Source organism: Argentina silus (assembly GCF_951799395.1).
Source record: "Argentina silus genome assembly, chromosome: 8".
NCBI classification, from domain to species: Eukaryota; Metazoa; Chordata; class Actinopteri; order Argentiniformes; family Argentinidae; genus Argentina; species Argentina silus.
Window position 1 is genome coordinate 14,232,023 of NC_139662.1, and position 19,780 is coordinate 14,251,802.

The following is a 19,780-nucleotide window of genomic DNA, read 5'->3' on the forward strand; positions in this document are numbered from 1 at the left end:
GACTTTTTTTTTTTTTTTTTTTTTTTTTTTTTTTCTTTAGCAAAAAGAAAAAAGATTCATGTAGAAACAAGCAAATGTTTTGCATTTGGATATTTTTTTCATCACCTTTTACCTTTTAAAGCTAAAAATGATAGTAAAATGGCAAATAAACACTCTTCCAACCTTTCGAAATGTCGTCGTTTGCAGATGTTGCTAAGGAAACAAAACCTGAACAAAACCAAACCTCATTGAAAGGACTTTAAGTTATTATAGCAATACGCACACTGTGTCAAGTGTACAATTTGTGTCAAGGTTCTTTGATTCTAATAAAATACTTTTTTAAATCCATATACACATTTCATATATTCATCTTTTTTGGTATATGGATCCAAAAATAGACATTTAAATCATAAAGGGGGGAGATGGGGAGACAGAAATAAAAATCCAAAGCTACGAATGGTTGTCCCCCTTCCCTACACAGAGAGAGAGAGAGAGAGAGAGAGAGAGAGAGAGAGAGAGAGAGAGAGAGAGAGAGAGAGAGAGAGAGAGAGAGAGAGAGAGAGAGAGAGAGAGAGAGAGAGAGAGAGAGAGAGAGAGAGAGAGAGAGAGAGAGAGAGAGAGACACACTGGCCAAACTATACAGCGCAGTATAACACCCACTTTAGCTCATTAGACACGTACAGTCGTGATCAAGGCACAGGGATCTTCTAAAAGTTATTTTTTTTTCAATAAAGTTGTACAAAATAATACATTTTACAGTCTGTACAAGAATAATAGTTCAGCAGTAAAGTAAAGACAGACATACAAAGAGCCTGGGAGAGGGGAGGGAGGGAAGGAGAGATGGAGGGAACGAAGGAGGAGGAGGGGTGAAGTGGGGGATGGGGGAGGAGGGGGGGTGACCACATGAGTAAAGATTAGTGTCCGGTTTGTTGTTGTCTTCTTCCTCTTTTTTTTTTTTTTTTCTTTTTAAATTTCAGGATTAATTTTTTTTATCTAAAAAAAACAAACAAACAAACAAAAACAAAGAGCATTGCCAGTAAAGTAACAGTGCAGGGTGTGAGGTTAGGAGATGAAGGTGGAAGTGTGGGGGGGGGAGTAGAGTGTGAGCAGAGAGAAAGAGAGAGTTGAGAGAGACAGAAAGAATGAGAGAGAGTAGGAGAGAGAGAGAGAGAGAGCGAGTAGGAGAGGGAGAGAGTAGGAGAGGGGGAGAGGGAGAGAAAGAGAGAAAGAGCGCGCACAGGGCACAATGGCACAACAGTCTACACAGACAAAAAACAACTGTGAAGACAGAAGAAAAAAAAAAAACAACAGGGCTGATCGATCGGACTTGTCTTTAACTTATATCGGTACTGTTTTACTGTATATGGTTTTTGCACTCCGTTGAGTTCCGTAAAAGTTGGCCTTTATTTATTTATTCATTCATCCTCTTCCATCCCGCTCTCCGGACAAGGCAAAGGTCATGTGACAAAAACAATCCTGTGTGGGCGTGCGTCGTCATGGCGTCGTCCGTACTGTAGCTCCGCCCACATTCACATACAGGCGTTGCTCTGCCCCCTGCTCGCGTCGTGGCGATGATGCACCTCTGGTCCGTTAGCTCAGTCAGTAACGCTGTCGGAGACGCCACTCTGTGTCAGTCCGCTGTCCGGTCCCTCAGGCCACTGGGTCAGTCTGTCTGTCCGTCAGTCAGTCCGTCTGTCTGTCTGTCTGTCTGTCTGTCTGTCTGTCTGGATGTTTGTTTGGCTGTCTGGCTGCAGCAGGCAGCAGAGACCCTAGACTCAGCCCAGTTCAGGACCAGCAGGGACCATGCAGTCCAGTAAAAGCATGTGTGTTTCTTTTTCTGTATGCAAGCAGGTAATTGTGGGTAAGAGAGCAAGTATGGGGTTGTGTGTATGGGTGGGTGTGTGTGTGTGTGTGTGTATGGGTGTGTGTGTGTGTGTGTGTGTGTGTGTGTATGTGTGTATGTGTGTACGAAATAGGTTCGAGTCCTGAGCACAGTGCTAAAGTGCAGTGGAGCCGAGTTGTTTCTGGCTTATGGTTATTATGCGTCACACGATCCTGTCCTCTGTGTTCTGCAGGACGTCAACACTCTCCCCAAGTTGCACCCCAGGTTGCACTGTTTGTTTAGCTCTCTTGTGATCATCAATGACCTCAGGAGTCCCCCAGCGCACACACACACACAGTCTGGAGCAGTCAGTTAGAGAGGTGGAAGGGGGGGGGGGCGGGGGAGTTGGGGGAGGGGGTAGGGATTGGGGGTCAGGAGGAGACCAAAGTTGGTGGTGGTGGTGGGGGAGGGAGGGGGAGGGTCCAGAGTCTGTTGTTTCTGCCTCCCCTCCAATCACAAGAGCTCGTACTGGCGCAGGTGCATGCGCTGGATGATGTCCCGACAGTCGTTGAAGACGCGGCGGATATTCTCCGTGTCGACGGCACAGGTGAAGTGGGGGTAACAGTAGTGTCGTCCATCTCCGCTGGCCGTGCTGATCCTCTGGAGATATAAAACACACACGCACACGCACGGGGGCAGACACAAGCGCAAACACACGCGGGAAAACAACTATGAAGAAAAAGACTGATTGCAAAACGCTGAAGCTACCTGCCACTTCAGAGACATTATCCAACTGACTCAATTCTAAACACTGTAGTATGATACTGTATAAATACTATAGTGAGATACTGTTATCCAATTTCTGTCTGAACAGTTATCGTACACGTGCAAACAATCTCACGTCTCATTGTCCCTATCTCTGTGTGCAGTTTGAGAACACTTTGATTGGATGTCTCTGTCTCAGAGACAGCTTCTCTGTACCTACCAGAAACTCATCTCTGATGAAGTACTTTGCCCTTGTGACCCGTGCATCCTCCCCTGGCTCCGGTGTTGCTAGAAGAAGAAGAAGAGGAGGAGGAGGGAGAGACAAATGAAGAAGAGGACGGAGAGGTGGATGAAGAAGAGGAGGGAGAGACGGATGAGGAAGAGATGGATGAAGAAGCGGAGGGAGAGACGGTTGAAGAGGAGGGAGAGATGGATGACGAAGAGGAGGAGGGAGAGATGGATGAAGAAGAGGAGGAGGGAGAGGTGGATGAAGAAGGAGGAGGGAGAGGTGGATGAAGAAGAGGAGGAGGGAGATGGATGAAGAGGAGGAGGGAGAGGTGGATGAAGAAGAGGAGAGATACGGATGAAGAAGAGGAGGAGGGAGAGATGGATGAAGAAGAGGAGGAGGGAGAGACGGATGAAGAGGAGCTGCCAATTATCCAACACCATCACACACACATTCTATCCTCGATCAGTATTGTTGATTATTATTATCTGAATAAAATAGAGTTACCTCCTGAGGCAGTAAAGATCAATAGTGTGTGTGTGCGTGCGTGCGTGCATGTGTGTGTGTGTGCGTGTCTCACCATCATCAGGTGTGGTGTAGCGAGCGAACTCTGGGAAGTATTCCTCGATCTTAGACTTCCCAGCCAACACCTTGTCTGCGAGCAGGTCCTGCTTGTTGAGGAACAGGATGACGGAGATGGTCCGCAGCCACCTGGAGAGATACACAAGGTTTGAAACTGTCAGTGCTCCCTGCAGCATCAGGGTTTATGTGTTATTATTATGCGTGTGTGTGTTTGCACAACCTTTGAGGATGGCAAATTGGAAATCCACTGTTCAGATCACTTCAATTGTTAGATTCATGGAGTATCATGGAGTGTGAGTGTGTGTTAGTGTGTGTGTGTGTTTCCGTGCATGCCAACAGTACATGCCTGCATGCGTGAGTGTCTGTGCATACGATTGTCTGTACACGCGTGTGCATGTGTGTGGGTGTGTGTGCATGTGCGTGTGTCTCACCGGTTGTTCCAGATGTTCTTGAACAGGTTGAGGGCCTCCTGTAAACGGTTGGTCTGATTGTCCTCCCGGATCACCATGTTGTAACTGCTGCTGGCCACCACAAAAATAATGGCTGTTACATCTGGGGAGGGGAGAGGAGGGAGGGGGAGGAGGGAGAGGGGCAGGGACAGGGAGGGAGAAGGGAGGACAGGAGGGAGAGAGAAAAAGAAAAAAAAAGAGTCAAGCATATGTTTTGGCTTTGGATTATGCCCATTCCTGATACAATAGACACCATAACGTGACAGTTGCCTCTGTGGAAGCGGTGTGATTGGTTGAAGTGAGGTAACCAAGACAACAAGGGTTGAGGAGGACTAAACCCAGTCAGAGAAATAACTCTGAGGATGAGAACTGTGCGTTTGTCAGTGTAAGGCAGGGGAGGTTGGTGGAGATAGAAATCGTAGGACGGGCTCATTGTAATGTGTAAACATGTGTTTGATACCATTTCTCATTCCGCTCGATGGATTACAATGAGCCTGTCCTCCGATTTCTCCCTCCACCAGCCTCCCCTGGTCTGACAAACAAGATCTCATGCTTTCTTCATCCTCTGTGTAAGGTGATGCGTGTGTCGGTTGATATTGGTGTAGATTGACAAGAAATGCCCTTAAAGTTACCGTTAAAGCACTGTATCCATTTCCGACGTTCATCCCTTTGACCCCCGACATCAAACATGCTGTAGAAGAAGAAGAAAGAAAGGTCAGGGAATCAGAAAATTACACTAATACAGAATACTGCCACCCAGTGGTGGAGTGGAAAATCACATCTGCGCTGAACAACAGTGGTGTCTGATGGGATGTGTAGTCTTCTTTAGCTGATCGTATTACGACTGAAAGTGACCTTAAATATCTTTGGCTTTGACTCAACCTCAGTCAGACACGTCTCATTTCTCCTGCAGTTAAAGTGGCAATCTCCAAAATGTCCTGCCGCTCGTTGAAATGACAGAGCGGCCCGGCAATATCCAAACCGCCGAGAGACAAAAAATGCCTACGTTAAGAAGTTGAGTTGCTATTCAAAGTAAGTACTCCTAAGTACTACTCCTAGTAGTAAAGGAAATTAACTACTACTTGTTGATGTCTCTGCAACCGGGCTATGGAGGCTACATGGAGTAGCAGCATCCATGCATAACATCGCAGAGTTCATTTATGCCTGTCAATAAAAACCCAGCGACCAGCACGGGACAGCTGTCTTTGGGAACCACCAGGCAAGGAGCCTACATGTTGAGGGGAAGCTATGAGTACAATAAGCTTCCACGACTAAAAGATACAATAACAACTCCTCTGTTACAGGGGAGGCTGGTGGAGGTAGAAATCAGAGGACAGGCTCATTGTAATGCATGGAACTGAATAAGGAATGGTATCAAACACTTGTGTTCTACCTCCACCAGCCTTGATACCATTCCTCATTCTGTTCCATGCATTACAATGAGCCTGTCCTCCGATTTCAACCTCCACCAGCCTCCCCCTGGTCAAATACTCACTGGAAATTAACTTTGTCCACTTGAAACCTCGTCTCAAAGATCCCGGAGGTGAGGACTCGGCATCTCAGTAGGTCCTGAAAGGAAGAGACGACAGTTATCGGACCATCATTCTACATGAAAGTTACCAGAGTTATCAGACTATTATTCTACAAGAATAACATGATTCTGGTATACTTTATGAACAGGAATCTAGGCCTCTGGGGCCAGTTTCTCAGAACAGTTCATTCAGGTGAGAATGTGTAGTGTTGGATTCTGTTTCTCCTTTTATATGAATGCTGACCCCTGATGATGAGGATGATAGTCTGATGATGATGGTGGGGACTGTAGGCAGCAGAGAGGACACTCACCTGGTCTGTAGGAGTGTAGTCACTCTGTTTCACAATGTCAATCTTGTCTAAGAAGCTGGAGAGAGACAGAGAGACACAACACATTCAGGAGGATGGTCAGACAGACCAAGACAAGATGGCAGTGAATTACCATGAATGGTTCTGCAGTTGTTTTGTTTTGGTATGACCTTGTTAACAGGAAGTCATAATGATAATACTGGGTGGCGGTCTCTACCCTCACACGTGCACCTGTTCTTTCACTGGTACTGGAATATGTTATAGGTAGAAGCTTGTGCTCAAGGTAGTTTCCCCCCAAGTGGAGGCTGGTGGAGTTAGAAATCGGAGGATGGGCTCAGTGCTTGATGCCATTTCTCATTCCATTCCTTGCATTACAATGAGCTGGTCCTATGATGCATTTTCCACCAGCCTCCACTGTTTCTACCGTGTCCCTTAGGATAAACACTTTTTGAACAGACACCTTCACATCTGCCCCACCTACGTTCTAACACTAAACTATACTCTACAGAATGACATCCCACCTGGGTCAAATAGTTTATATAAATAGTTCAAATCCTTTCAAATACTTTGAGCGTTTGCCTTAGTGTTTGCCTTGTGTCAGGCAAACTCAATCAAGCACAGATTACTATTTGAACCCAGGTCTTTGACTACTAAGACTGAACAATGTACAGGACAGTGTGTTAACAGAGTGTTCCTGCAGCACACAAGTCTCTCTCAGGAATTAAACAGTGTGTGTGTGTGTGTATGTGTGAGCGTGTATGTGTATGTGTATAAGCGTGTGTGTGTGTGCGTTCATTTGTGTATGCTAGTGTGTGTGTTTGTGGTGTGTGTGTATGGTGTGGGTGGGTGTGTGTCTGTGTGTAGTGTGTGTGTATGTGTTCCAGCAGCACACCAGTCTCCTGAGGCGTACAGAACACAGAGGAATGCTGAGTCCCTGGAAAACCAGGAATGTGACACAGAGAGGTCTGACTTCTACAGGTTGGTTCCCATAGACTCTGATCTAGGATCAGCTTCCCCTCCACAGATCCTGACCTTAACCATTAGAGGGAAACATCACAAACTGACCTGGGATCAGCGCATAGGTGGGACTATGCCACTGGACAAGGCCTGACTACCACAGACAAGACATGGCTAGGATGAGTTAGCACAGTCTGTGAGGGAAGGAGTGTGAGTGTGAGTGTGTGTGTGTGTGTGTGTGTGTGTGTGTGTAAACACACATGTGCATTTACCATTCTTTGTTATGGCAACAGAGATGGCCAGAGATAAGCATGCAGGGGATCCTGCTCACACACACCTAGCCTGCCGCCCTAAACCTCAACAGACCCAAACACACACACACACACACACACCTTTACATGTGTCTCTGGCACTGAGGAGGAGAGAGAGAGAGAGAGGAGGGAGAGGGTGAAAGAAAAGGAAGATATTGTAGAGGGGGGAGGGGGGCACAAAGTGAGGGGTAGGAGAGAGTGAGTGAGTGTAGGAGAGAGAGAGAGAGAGAGAGAGAGAGAGAGAGAGAGACAGAGACAGAGACAGAGAGAGAGAGTCTGACATTACAGAGCAGATTCAAAAATAGCTCCCTAGTGCCCTGGCCTCCAGCATGGTTGCCATGGAGACAGAACCACAGGCCCTATAAATAGACTATCAGCTCCAAATCTTGTGTGACTGGAGGGAGAGAGAGAGAGAGAGAAAAGAGAGCAGGAGTAGAGCTAGAACAGAGAGAGGGAGAGAGAGAAAGGATAGAGGGAGAGAGCGGGAGAGAGAGTGAGTGAGAGTGGGAGTGTGTGTGTGTGTGTGTGTGTGTGTGTGAGTGAGTGAGAGAGAGAGGGAGGGAGTTGGAGAGTGTGTGAGACAGGGAAGAAGAGAGTGAGAGAGAGAGAGAGTGAGAGAGAAGGAGGGAACAAAAGACTGGACTGAACCATCTCCCCACCACCTGGGGGGGTGGGGGGGGGTTCTCCTTCAATGTCACAAAGTAGTACAATACATAGCTCTGTCTTAAACACCACTTAAACACACACACTACACGTTATACACAATCAGCTACACACACACACACACAATCAGCTAAAACACATACAGTGCTGCTTGAAAGTATGTGAACCCCTTGTGCAATATAGATTTTTTTAGTTTTTACCATGAAATCTTTATTTAATCAGAACCAGTCTTTTTTTATCTGACATAACATTTTTATATTTACCAATTCCATATGTTGGTTTAGAGGAAATCATGGGTATAGGAGAAAAACAAAATTATAAAGAAATTAGTGCAGGTGCAAACCCCAAGTTGCATTGTTGCATCAAGTAGAATCAGGTGGGTAAATAATTGGATACCAAATGAACCAATCTTTAGAGATCATTAGGAAAGAGCTTGGACGGGACTCCAATACATAAGAAACCTGGTCAGTTTTGTGTTACCCATACAGGTGAATGCAAAACGCACCGTGCCATCAGTCCACTGTGAGGCAAATAATTTACAAATGGAGAGCATTTAACATGACAGCAACTCGGAATAGAAGTGGACACCCTTCCAAAATATCCCCAAGAGCCACAAGAAAAATAATAAATCAGGTAAAAGCCAACCCAAACATAACATCTAGAGATTTGCAGACCTCCCTTGCTGCATTTCAGGTAACTGTGCATGCTAAAACAATAAGAATAACACTGAATCGAAATGGCATTATGGCAGGGTTGCTAGGAAGAAGCCTCTGCTGTCAAAAAAGAACCAAGCTGCCTGTCTTAAATTTGCCAGAGACCACCTGGGCAAGCCTGAAGGTTTCTGGAAATCCATTCTCTGGACAGATGAGTCCAAAATTTACCTTTTTAGTCACAATCAAAACCAGTATGTTTGGCAAAAACCCAACACTGCCTACCACCAAAAGAACCTTATCCCAACAGTCAGACATGGTGGTGGGAATGTCAAGATCTGGGGCTGCTTTTCCTCCTCTGGACCTGGACGACTCCACATCATTAAGGGAACTATGAATTCTGAGGTATACCAGGAGATTCTTGAACAGAACGTCAAGCCATCAGTCAAGGAGCTAAAGCTAGGCTGAAAATGGGTCTTCCAACAAGACAACGACCCAAAGCATTCAAGTAAATCTACCAAAGAATGGCTCAGGAGAAAACATATTTGTGTTTTGGATTGGCCAAGTCAAAGTTCTGACCTAAATCCAATTGAGATGCTGTGGCAGGACCTGAAGCAGGCAGTTCATGCCAGACACCCCTCAAACCTCACTCAATTGGCTGAGTTCTGTAAGGAGGAGTGGGCAAAAATCCCTCAAAACAGATGTCAGAGACTGATTATGAGACGTTTACTCCCAAGTTATCGCTGCTAATGGAGGTGCCATAAGCTATTGACTGAAGAGGTTCACATATTTTTGCACACATGAAATCTCAGTTTTTGTTAAATAAACTACTTTTGTAAAATAAAAAATGAAAATATATCAGATTTCTTTGTTTGTGTCCTTTATTTGGAATGTCTTTATTACGAATTGGGGTTTAGATATAGATTTTATAAGTTCATTTTAATATTTTATAAAAAAATAATGACTATCCCTGTAGGGTTCACAAACTTTCAAGCAGCACTGTACACACACACACACATTATACACAATCAGCTACACACACACACGTTATACACAATCAGCTACACACACACACACACACAGGAATCACCCCCCCCCCCCCCCCCCCCCCCCACTCTCTTCTTATGACTCAGGACCTGCCATTTTTGGTCCCTGTCATTGCAAATATCCTACATCAAGAGATGGAGAGAGAGAGACACAATGGTTCAGAGAGAGGGGGGGGGAGAGAAAGGAGGAGAAGGAGAGGAAGAGAGCGACAAGCACAAGAGAGCGCTAGAGAGAGAGCAAGGGAGGAATGGGAGAGGAACGAGTGAAAGAGAAAGAGTGAGAGAGTGAGAGAGAGAGAGAGAGGTGCCAGTGTTGATGCAGACAGCCCTGGTGATGTCATAGCATGGTGTTAGTATACACAGCCATGATGAGGAGCTGCAGAGTGTGTGTACGTACGCACTCCTGGCTGACACAGAGCTCCACCACCACGCAATTTCCTGGTTTCTCTACACAGAGCTTCTCAGGCAAAATACTTTTGTTGTGTCTTTCACACAACAACCAATTAATCAATTTCTGTCACGCACACACACACACACGCTCACGTCTCACGCAGACACAGAAGGGAGGGGAGGGGAGAGTATTGAATACTTACTACTGCGCACAGTCGATGAGTTGGTACTCGTTGGACCTCTCATAACACGCCCTCACGCCATCATCCTGCCACAGAGTCTTCGCATGGTCGTAGAACTCCTGGAGGGGGGGGGGGGGGGGGTTGGGGGGGGGGGTGGGTGGGTGGGGTGGGGGAGAGGAGAAATATATATATAAAAAAAAAAAAAAGGGGGCAGGAGATCAATTATCATGTCATGATACAGCACACAACACAAAGTCAAGTTATAGTGCCATCCATGACGCGTGGCCCATGGCTAAAGTCCAAAAAGAATAAAGACATTCTCAGAGTCAGTCGGTCAATGTTGTGTGTGTGAGGGCAGAGCGGTGTTGCGGCATCTCTTGTTGACACCACATGCAGTGTGCGTTGTGCCTGGCTACCGCCTGTGTACATGTCACAAAAGGTAAATAGGGGCGGGGAGCCGCACATTCCAACAGGGTAGCTAGCGAACTGCGGCTAACTGCTAGCAGGTAGCAGCAGCACACCTAGCTGGCACCTGGTTTCTATTGACAGGAGAACTGGTTCTGGGGCTAGCCAGTCAGACCAACTGCCAACAGCTGTTTGTAAATGAGGAGAGAAAAAATAGAACATTTCTAAGTATTCTTATATGTTTTGGGGTTTCTTGGTCAATATGTCATGATCAATGGGATTGCTGTTGGGCAATACTGTTGATCAGTTGACGCACTGGTATGATCAAGTCCCATTCATTCCCATATAACATTGGTGGAAGGTTTTAAGCCATGACTCTCCACTGCAGATGCTTTTTAGCCTTGGAGTGGGTGTTCCTGGGTAAGAGAAGCCAGTCTTGAAAGAATAACAGAAGTTTCAATGTATAAAAAGAAGGTTAAAGATGTTTGTTTGGTGGCTTCTGCAAACAACTGCAGATGTGTCAACAGGTGAGTCAATTGTCCTTTCTAAAGGCCAACCTGTTACTTCCTCCTTTCATAGTCATTGCATGAAGTGGGAATGTCCGTCTACAGGCATAGAGGCACACAGACACACAGGCACATCAAAGCCCAGAGTGACCACTCACTCCATTGACAACAATCAAAAAAAGTAAAAAGCACCACAAAAACTCATGTCCTGTTGTTTCCAGTTTACATCAAAGTAAACTGGAAACAACGTCACACACAAACGAAATCCTTTCAGACAACTGGACATCTGTGGAACAACAACAAGGACACACTTGCAGAACATTTAGCTCGTGCTCCTTGACGTCCGATACATGTATTTGTCCCACTGTTTAGATTACACTAGAATTAGCCTACATTGAAACAGTTATAAAAAAAAAATCCCTCTGCATCCATCCATCCATCCCCTCCATCCATCCATAGAAGACCAGTCACCATGAGTCTAAACAACACAGCCTCTCTTTATCATCAGTCATGCGCTTCAGAAGAAGAAGCCGCCCCCCTCTGTAGTAGGTCCTTATTGCATTAGAGCAGGGAACCCTCGGTGCTCTGGGCACAGCACACTCAATGCTAGATTGTTTCCTTCTGTTCACTGGCAACTCTGGACAGTATACGGCTCTTACGTTCTTTTTTTTTTTTTTTTTTCTAATCATCATTTCCATTTCATCCTTTGAGATTTTCTCTCTCTCTCTCTCTCTCTCTCTCTCTCTCTCTGGGAAGCTAGCTCTCGCTGCTTAAATGATTTTTTTTTTTATGCAACTGAATTATTGTCAACAAACTTTGAGGGTTCAATCAGAAATGTATAACCGAAATGTCTTTATACAGATCTTGTACAGACAGCTGTACGGTTGTTCAACAGTTTGATGAAAGTTAACCATCAGTGAGAACTGTCATTTGTTCTCGATGCCCAACCAACACACAATATAAACCACACACATTTTAACATGCACTTCTGAAAAGTTCGATTATCAATATGAACTCCATTCCATGAGAAAATTAGAAGTTCAAAGCAAAACATGGAACTAAGTAGGAACGTTCAGTGGACACCTCATTGAACAAACTTCCCCCTCCTCTAACCACTCTCTTCCCTTTTTCCTTTTCCTCTCTCACTTTTCAACCTGTACTGTGAGATCAGGTGACCCGCAGAACCGGTTCCCAGTCAGCCCTGTGTGTGTGCGTGCTGCATGTGCATGTGTGTGTGTCAGGGAGGAGAGGGCCACTATGACAACAGTAACGCTGTCTGTCTGTGTCTGACCTCAAGAGTCCTCCAGCCTCCATCAACAGGCATCTAAACACCACCCGACACCACAGAAGAAGAAGAAGAAGAAGAAGAAGAAGAAGAAAACCACAGAGTGTGCTAAACAGACATTCACAACATCCAGTTCACAAGCACTGACAAGCACTAACACACACGCGCACAAACCCACCCCCCCCATCACACACACACACACACATACAGAGTGGGACTGTATGGCAGCTGTGCCACCCCTTATCAATGACCATCTGAGAGACTCAACCTACCACTGAACTGAACCGTTGTTTTCTGTTGTTGTTTACTTCCATGTTTTCCCAGAAACCTGATACCAACTTTGATTGGAGAGTCCTATGTCTCCGTCAACACAGGTGGGAACCTGATAGCTGCCTGTCTGTGTTTCCAGAGGGAATCCTCTAGTGTGACACTGTGACACACACGTGTGGTCCCAGGGAGAGGTATTTAGGGATAATAAAGCACCATCACTGTAAACCAGAGGTACTCTTGAGGCCTCACAGCCTTCCCTCGACTCACCTAATGGGAATACCAGAGAGGCCTGGAGCTGCTAATTACTGAACCACAACACACACAGCTACCAGAGACAGGAGGGTAGCACCAGGGCTGTGGATGTGAGTGTACCCTGGTGCTAATCTCCTGTCACACACACACACACACCTCATTCACAAAGCTACATGCATATTGCACAGGGTTACAATACCTATCTGTGTGTGTGTGTGTTTATAGGGTGTGTGTGTGTTGGGTAACCTTCTCATACTTACAGATGGGAACTCAAAGTCCTTCTGATTCTGCAGGTTGAGGACGTACTCAATCCGGTACTGGTTGTGTGGACTGGCGAGCTGCACCGGAGGCGTCAGTGTGCTCATGGCCGTTACAATGGTCTGAAACACACACACACACACACACACACACACACACACACACACACACACACACACACAGCCAGCTTGCAAAGTGACAATACATGTTTGTGTATATGGGACAATTTCTGTGATTTAGGGGGTCTATGTGGGGGAACGCCCTGGTGGCAGTACACTGGGGGTCCCTTATCTGCAACGATCAATAATAACATATTGACTGATCCATCCCAAACCTGATCACCCAGCTACCCCCTGTGATCTGGACTCACCTCAATAGCTTCTTTTATGTTATTCTTGATGTCTTGAATTTTTTGTTTTTTCTCTCTGCAAAACACAAAAAAAAGAAGCTAAATGTTCCATGTTATGAAATATCATTACACACATACTTTACAAAGTGAAACACACATCTTTACCATCGCAGATATAAATGTGGACAGACGGCTAGCTATTCTAAAACATTATACAATTGTCAAACAGACAAGCAAACCAATAGCAACATGGATGTCAATATTGGATAGTCATCCATCGCCACCAGTCAACATGTACCAGGGGAGGCTGGTGGAGGTAGAAATTGGAGGACAGGCTAATAGTAATGCATCGAACACACATGTTTGATACCATTCCTCATTCCATTCTACCCATGCATTACAATGAGCAATTACAATTCTATTCCATGCATTACAATGAGCCCGTCCTCCGATTTCTACCTCCTCCAGCCTCCCCTGACATGAACCCTGAATACCCTGATGTCCTTCTAAACCTACTAGTGACTTCAGTACACTCTCTTGAACAGGCCCCAATCTCAACATTGCTACATTTACCTCTTAACACAACACAATCAGTGAAGGACAGGGGGAGAGTGACTGAATGTGTGAAAGGGAGGGAGGGGGAAAGAGAGAGAGAGAGAAAGAGAGAAAGAGAGTGTAGAGAATACATAGAAAAAGTGTAGAGAAAGAGAAATTGAAGATAGAGAGATAAAGTGTGGAGAGAGAGAGAGAGAGAGGGAGAATGAGCAACAATCAAAAGAAAGGAGCGAGAGAGAATAGGCCTAACTAGCTGAAAGGCCTGCATCTCCAGTCAGACACGCCCACTTGTTGATTGGGTTAGAAGGTAGATTGAGAAGGCCCTGTTTACATTTTCAACATGATAGTCATTAAAAATCACATGGTCTCTACAAAGTAGTGTGTGTGTGTGTGTGTGTGTGTGTGTGTGTGTGTGTGTGTATGTGTTCCTATGCAAGTTTGTGTGTGAGATAGAGAGAGAGAATAGGCAACAACCAAAAAAGAGTGAGGGGGGGGGGGGGGAGAGAGAGAGAGCGAGGGAGAAAGAGAGAGAGAGAGAGGTTCCTTCCTGGTCTTGGTCTAGTCTAAGTGTTTTTTTTTCTAGTCAATTGAAGTTACTAACAGAAGAAACAGCATCCTACAGGACATCTAAGACTTTCTGTATATCTACACCAGGGGAGGCTGGTGGAGGTAGAAATTGGAGGACGGGCTCATTGTAATGCATGGAATGGAATGAGGAATGGTGTGCTTGATACTATTCCTTATTCCGTTCCATGCATTACAATGAGCCCGTCCTCCAATTTCTACCTCCACCAGCCTCCCCTGCTCTACAATCTGATCCTCCAGGACTAGACGAGAAGACATTGTCCTAGAAGTCCATGGACATTATTATCCATCTCAATTCCAAGGGAAGATATAAATTCATGGATGTGTTGCAAAGTAAACAACCAATTAATCAATTTCTGTCTCCCTCTCACACTCACACTCACACTCACACTCACACTCACACTCACACTCACACTCACACTCACACTCACACTCACACTCACACTCACACACACACACACACACGTGTTGAGGAGTCAGGAGATGGGTCACACGCAGCTAGGAGCCTTAGGTGCTGATCTACTAGTCTAACCCCGGCCAGTCACTTACACTGGGACCTGAACCAACGACCACTAACCAACACACTAGGTTACATCGTCCTCCTCATCCACCACCTCCTCATCCACCACCTCCTCCTCCTCCACCACCACCTTCTCCTCCTGCTCCTGCTCCTCATCCACCACCTCCACCTCCTCCTCCTCCTCCAAGAGGCCTGCTCTGGTCCCTCTCCCACCCTAACCCCACCCTGACACCACCCCGAGACCACCCTATCCCCACCCTGAGACCACCCTAACTCCCATCCATCACCAATGCATGTGGCTGGTGAAGCGCTTTAAGCGCATAAATCAACACACTGCCCTAACCCTGGACACTCTCCACACCAGTGGAGGCTGGTGGAGGTAGAAATTGGCAGGATAGGCTTATTGTAATGCTTGGAATGGAATGAGGAATAGTATCAAACACCATTGCTCATTCTGTTCCAAGCATTACAACCAGCCCGTCCTCCAATTTCTACCTCCACCCCTCACAACAAACTGGGAACTAAAGAGACAAGAGAGATGCACAAGGGTTCTCCTGTCCTGTCTTTTTGCAGTTCTAGATCATTAGCCCGGTTCTAGATTCGTATGTGCTTTAACCAACTCCCTGGACCTCTTCTGTACTGTACACATGGCCTATGACGATGGCTGTCATAGAGGTGAGCTAAAGCACATACAGATCTGGGATAGAAGTAGAACCTAGAAGTAGACTAAGACTATAAAGTATAAAGATACTTACTCTGCATTGAAGCCATTGACGTGCAGGATTCGCATCTGTTTGACTATGGTGCTTTTTCCTGACTCCCCAGCCCCTGTAGAGAGAGAGAGAGAGAGAGAGAGAGAGAGAGAGAGAGAGAGAGAGAGAGAGAGAGAGAGAGAGAGAGAGAGAGACCGTAGTTTAGACATTAATTTGGAATGTGATGCTGACAACCAATCACTTGCCGTCAAAACAAACCGATAAATAAAGACCATAAACACACAACCAGGAGCAGGACAACTGGTGACAAAGTTAGGGCTGTGGGTGTTGTAGATTTTAATGGTTTTGTAGTTTCGAGATTCGTAGCCACGAACCAAGTGTTCAAAGCTGCAGTTCAGTCAATTAAACCTGTGGAACGAAATCATAACCAGCGCAACTCTACAATGATAATGGGCCTACATCTTATTGAAGTGGGTTATGCTACCTGAGTGAGGCCTCTGAACCCGAACCGCAACCTCAAGTACGCTGTACAATGGGCACAACAAGCAATAACAGTTTCCTGAACACAGATTTAAACTACTCCTGGACTAAATAAGCACTTTTCAGTTAAGACTCTCCAGTGAACATGGTCTTGTTTTCCTGCACTAGGCTGAATCTGGGTCCAGGGAACGAGGCCTAAAAAGGTGTCAACTAACTACACTCTGGTGGTAACCATTAACTTCTCTATTCAACAATAATCATCCCTATAATAGCAACAGTGGAGCGTCCCATTCTGTAGTGTGTGAATTAATGCTATGAACTTGTTCCTTGTTGAAGCCTTTGGTTCTATGGTTCTATTGGTTAATGCAGATGGACGACGTTCAACATTGCAAATGATGCATGACCATGACAAAAGAAACTGAACTTTGCCATTTAATAAAGTGTCTAAAGCACAGTCCCTAAATTAGTATTACAGTAGGCAACGTTTTTGTTCTGGTTTTATATATACAAGTTATGTTCTGCTTTCCTAAGTTAGTTTACCACAACTTCCTCTTCGACAGAAACACCGGTATGACATTCAATACACTGGGTTCCGGCATTCTCTAATCAAATACGGTCATTCTAACTTCTCATGATACATTTTGACTGCTTTTGGTTGATAACACTACACCATAATGTCAATGATATAAATAGCCTACTCACAGAGTTAACCATACAATTCCCCACATAGCCTACTACAGTTAGTATGCTCAAAACCTGAATACTTATAGATATAACAAGTAGTCTTGAAGGACTATATGTGCTGCAACTGAGAGTGTAAGATACTTGATAAACAAATCAATAAAATCCATAGGCCTATTAAAGTAGGCTCTCCTTCCCACAGCCTGCACTGTACACAGGCCCTGGCTTGGTAGGCTGTCTGGCAGCTCTCTGAGAACACACCCACAACCCACATGTAGCTAGGCCTACCGTCTCCACATCCAGGTTTCATAGCATCGATGTGAACAGCTACATTCACACGGGCCGTTGATATAGTGTATCATATTTGCAATGCGCTTTAATAATGTAACAATGTGTCAACTTCAATCATATGAGGAGATATGTTGGTCTTCCTGGACCTTATAGGTGGTGAGTTCAATGACAGCTTACAAGCCACTTTGTCATCGATAGTCTTGATGGAAAAAGTCAAGCAAGGAACCCTACTGGAGGAAACAATAGACTATCACAACATCAAAGAATAGAATGTTGATGATCATGTAGGAAATACAACCAAGTTGTAGCCAATGGGGTCTCGCCTGAAACATATCAGGTAGCCTGTCGTCTCACACAAACTTACCCAAAAGTAGTAGCCTGTGTGTCGCCCTGTATATTTGTTTATCCTTCTGAAGCTGTTTTTCTATCTTTTTGTTTGCTTCTCTTTGTGCCTTCTCCTCATTCCGCTGATCTTCAGTCTTACTGTTGCCTAAACAACCCATCTTCCCGCAAGAGAAAGGGGGTCCAGGCCACGGAGGGAGGGGGGGAATGTGAAAAGAATAAATAAAATAAACAAAACTATTCTAGATCCCTCGTTTGACCCACGAAATTGGGAGCAATGATAACGACATGTATACAATCGGTTGTTTAGTGTTACGTCGTACTGGTGCCTTTTATAAAACGTTGTCCTGCCGCGTTTTGTATTTATGTGTACATAATGCGTATTTTCAGTAGATCTTGCTGTCAGAAAGGGCAGGATACTGTTGATGACGACATCCAGGCCGCCCTCTCGGTTTGGTGAATTCTGTCAGGGTTTTCCTTCTTCACATATAGTTTGTAAGCACTGATATAGATGACCATCCACAGATTTAATGGTTAATAGAGGCCTTTACCTCTTTCACTTTCAATTGAAGGCAGCATAAATAGCCTATTTTCATCTCACGGACGGCCGGGGTCTCACGTCTCACTGTCGCCTGTGACAGAGACCCAAACTCGGCATGACAGAATAACTCGACTGTAAAATGACACGGAACATCTCTTCGTGAAAATCCTGTGTTTTTCCTGTGTGTATTTCCTTAAAGCCAGCGTTTCTCCACGCAGAGACGGCGGAGAGGACAGTGAAAAAAAAATATTTACACTTAACGAACTACATGTGTAATATTTTCATCGCTTCCGTCTTCATTTCACTCCTTTTGATATCCATAAGAAGATCATAGTCCTGATCGGTGACTCCGGTTTATAGTTTAGATCCCCGAAATGATTCAATTTTCCAGATTTTCCCCCTTTTTAGAGATGGCTGTTCCTTGCTGGTTTTTCTCAATCCAAAGGCCCCTTCTCTGTCTTTTCTTTTGTTGCTGAAATTTGTATCCCTCCTCACACAGCAAGCCTCCTAATTGCGCACTGATAGTCGCCAACTCATTCTTAGATCGTTCCCGATTCTTCTAAACATCCCAAAAATGCAAAAATCCTTCGAATTTTCTCCGTTTCTTGCAGGTATAGCCCGCTGTCAGTCTCAGTTTTATATTCCTTGTGAATCCGAATGGTGGGTAGAGGCTATACATGTGCACATATACATTCATAAATATAACACGGCTTGTAAGAACACATTCCACTACGTAGGCAGTTCCCCCCTGGACTGGTCTTGGGGTATTACAGACGGGAATAACCTATTCTTGAAGGTATTATTTTCCCCCTTTTCTCCGGGAATAGAGCATTGAGACGGACAGCGCTGAAGAGATGGGGTGGGGCAAACAGCGCTCACGGAACCCTGGGAAGGTCCGCTGCTTCATCACATGATTGCACAGAACGTCAGCATGGCGATATTCTGCGGAGAAAACGGCGCCCTCTTCAAAGAAAACGGCCGTTTTTGGAACCCTCGACGCGGGGCCACTGGAATGTCCGAGGCCCTTCCTGTATCCGGACGATCCGGCCCGACCCTTACTAATACTGTAGTATAAATGATTCGTTATTTTACATTTGATTATGTTGGTATATTTAAATAGAATATGACAGTCTTGTCCTGCTCCATAGTTTATCATTGGTCTATACCTGGTTAGTGTATTTGATTGGTTGGTTGGTTGGTTATAGAACAGGCAAGCGGAAGTGGGGATTAAATTACCTTAGAGACTGTTTTTAAAGATGATGAACAGCATGAAGAACAGTCAGTGTATACTTTTCTTCTACCTCTTTCCAAACCCCACTGTAAAACATTCTCTGCTGTAACCCCAGCTGTGAGGGATCAGGAGACAATTGGCTGTCACTGACACCATGTGGTCAGCCATTGTAAAAGACCATCATGTCAGACTTCTAAACTTGAGGGTGACTCATAATTTCTATTACGGACTAACTTCATAGTATTCCACGTCCCTTGTTAAGCTGTAGGCTGAAGCCACCAGGTCTGTAGAATGTGTGTCATTGTTTTGATTGCTTTATTAGGCCTCTTTTCCTGGAATTCGGGGGCTGACTTACTGGTTATATGAACAGTATGTAGACTGTCTACTATTCTCATTATAGACCAGTGGAGGCTGGTGGAGGTAGACATTGGAGGACCCAGACTCCTAAAGTAGATGTAGATTGTGTATTTGAATTAAGTTTCTTTATACATGTGTAGTATCACTGTAATAACATTTGGAAATGTTGTAATTGATTTAGCCCCACAAGTAGAAACAGAGACAGTCCCTATTCGACTTGTGTAATAACACATGCTCCACATCTCCATGTCATTACCATCTCTGTCCTTCTCTGAGGAGGAGAGCTGTCACACAGATT

The 19,780-nt window shown here is 45.1% G+C and overlaps 1 protein-coding gene across 1 annotated transcript; it reads right to left on the bottom strand.

Moving 5' to 3' along the window:
• Positions 1–500: 500 nt before the first annotated feature.
• On the bottom strand, positions 501–18,728 carry LOC310808562 (guanine nucleotide-binding protein G(s) subunit alpha-like). The gene is made up of 12 exons (XM_083675533.1): positions 17,376–18,728; positions 15,602–15,674; positions 13,208–13,262; positions 12,840–12,959; positions 9,883–9,980; positions 5,666–5,720; positions 5,319–5,392; positions 4,456–4,514; positions 3,806–3,926; positions 3,373–3,503; positions 2,787–2,854; positions 501–2,461 (listed from the first exon to the last, which is right to left on the bottom strand). The coding sequence occupies exons 1-12, from the start codon at positions 17,512–17,514 to the stop codon at positions 2,315–2,317; spliced, it is 1,140 nt and encodes a 379-aa protein (XP_083531659.1). The 5' UTR covers positions 17,515–18,728; the 3' UTR covers positions 501–2,314.
• Positions 18,729–19,780: the final 1,052 nt, after the last annotated feature.

Bases quoted from the DNA above. Each gene is read 5' to 3' on its own strand.
- LOC310808562 (XM_083675533.1), bottom strand. From the start codon at position 17,514: ATGGGTTGTTTAGGCAACAGTAAGACTGAAGATCAGCGGAATGAGGAG. The intron at 9,981-12,839 runs GTAAGTATGAGA...CCCCCCCTCCAG, and splicing joins AGGACTTTGAGTTCCCATCT to GAGTTCTACGACCATGCGAA. The intron at 5,393-5,665 runs GTGAGTGTCCTC...TCTTCCTTTCAG, and splicing joins ACTACACTCCTACAGACCAG to GACCTACTGAGATGCCGAGT.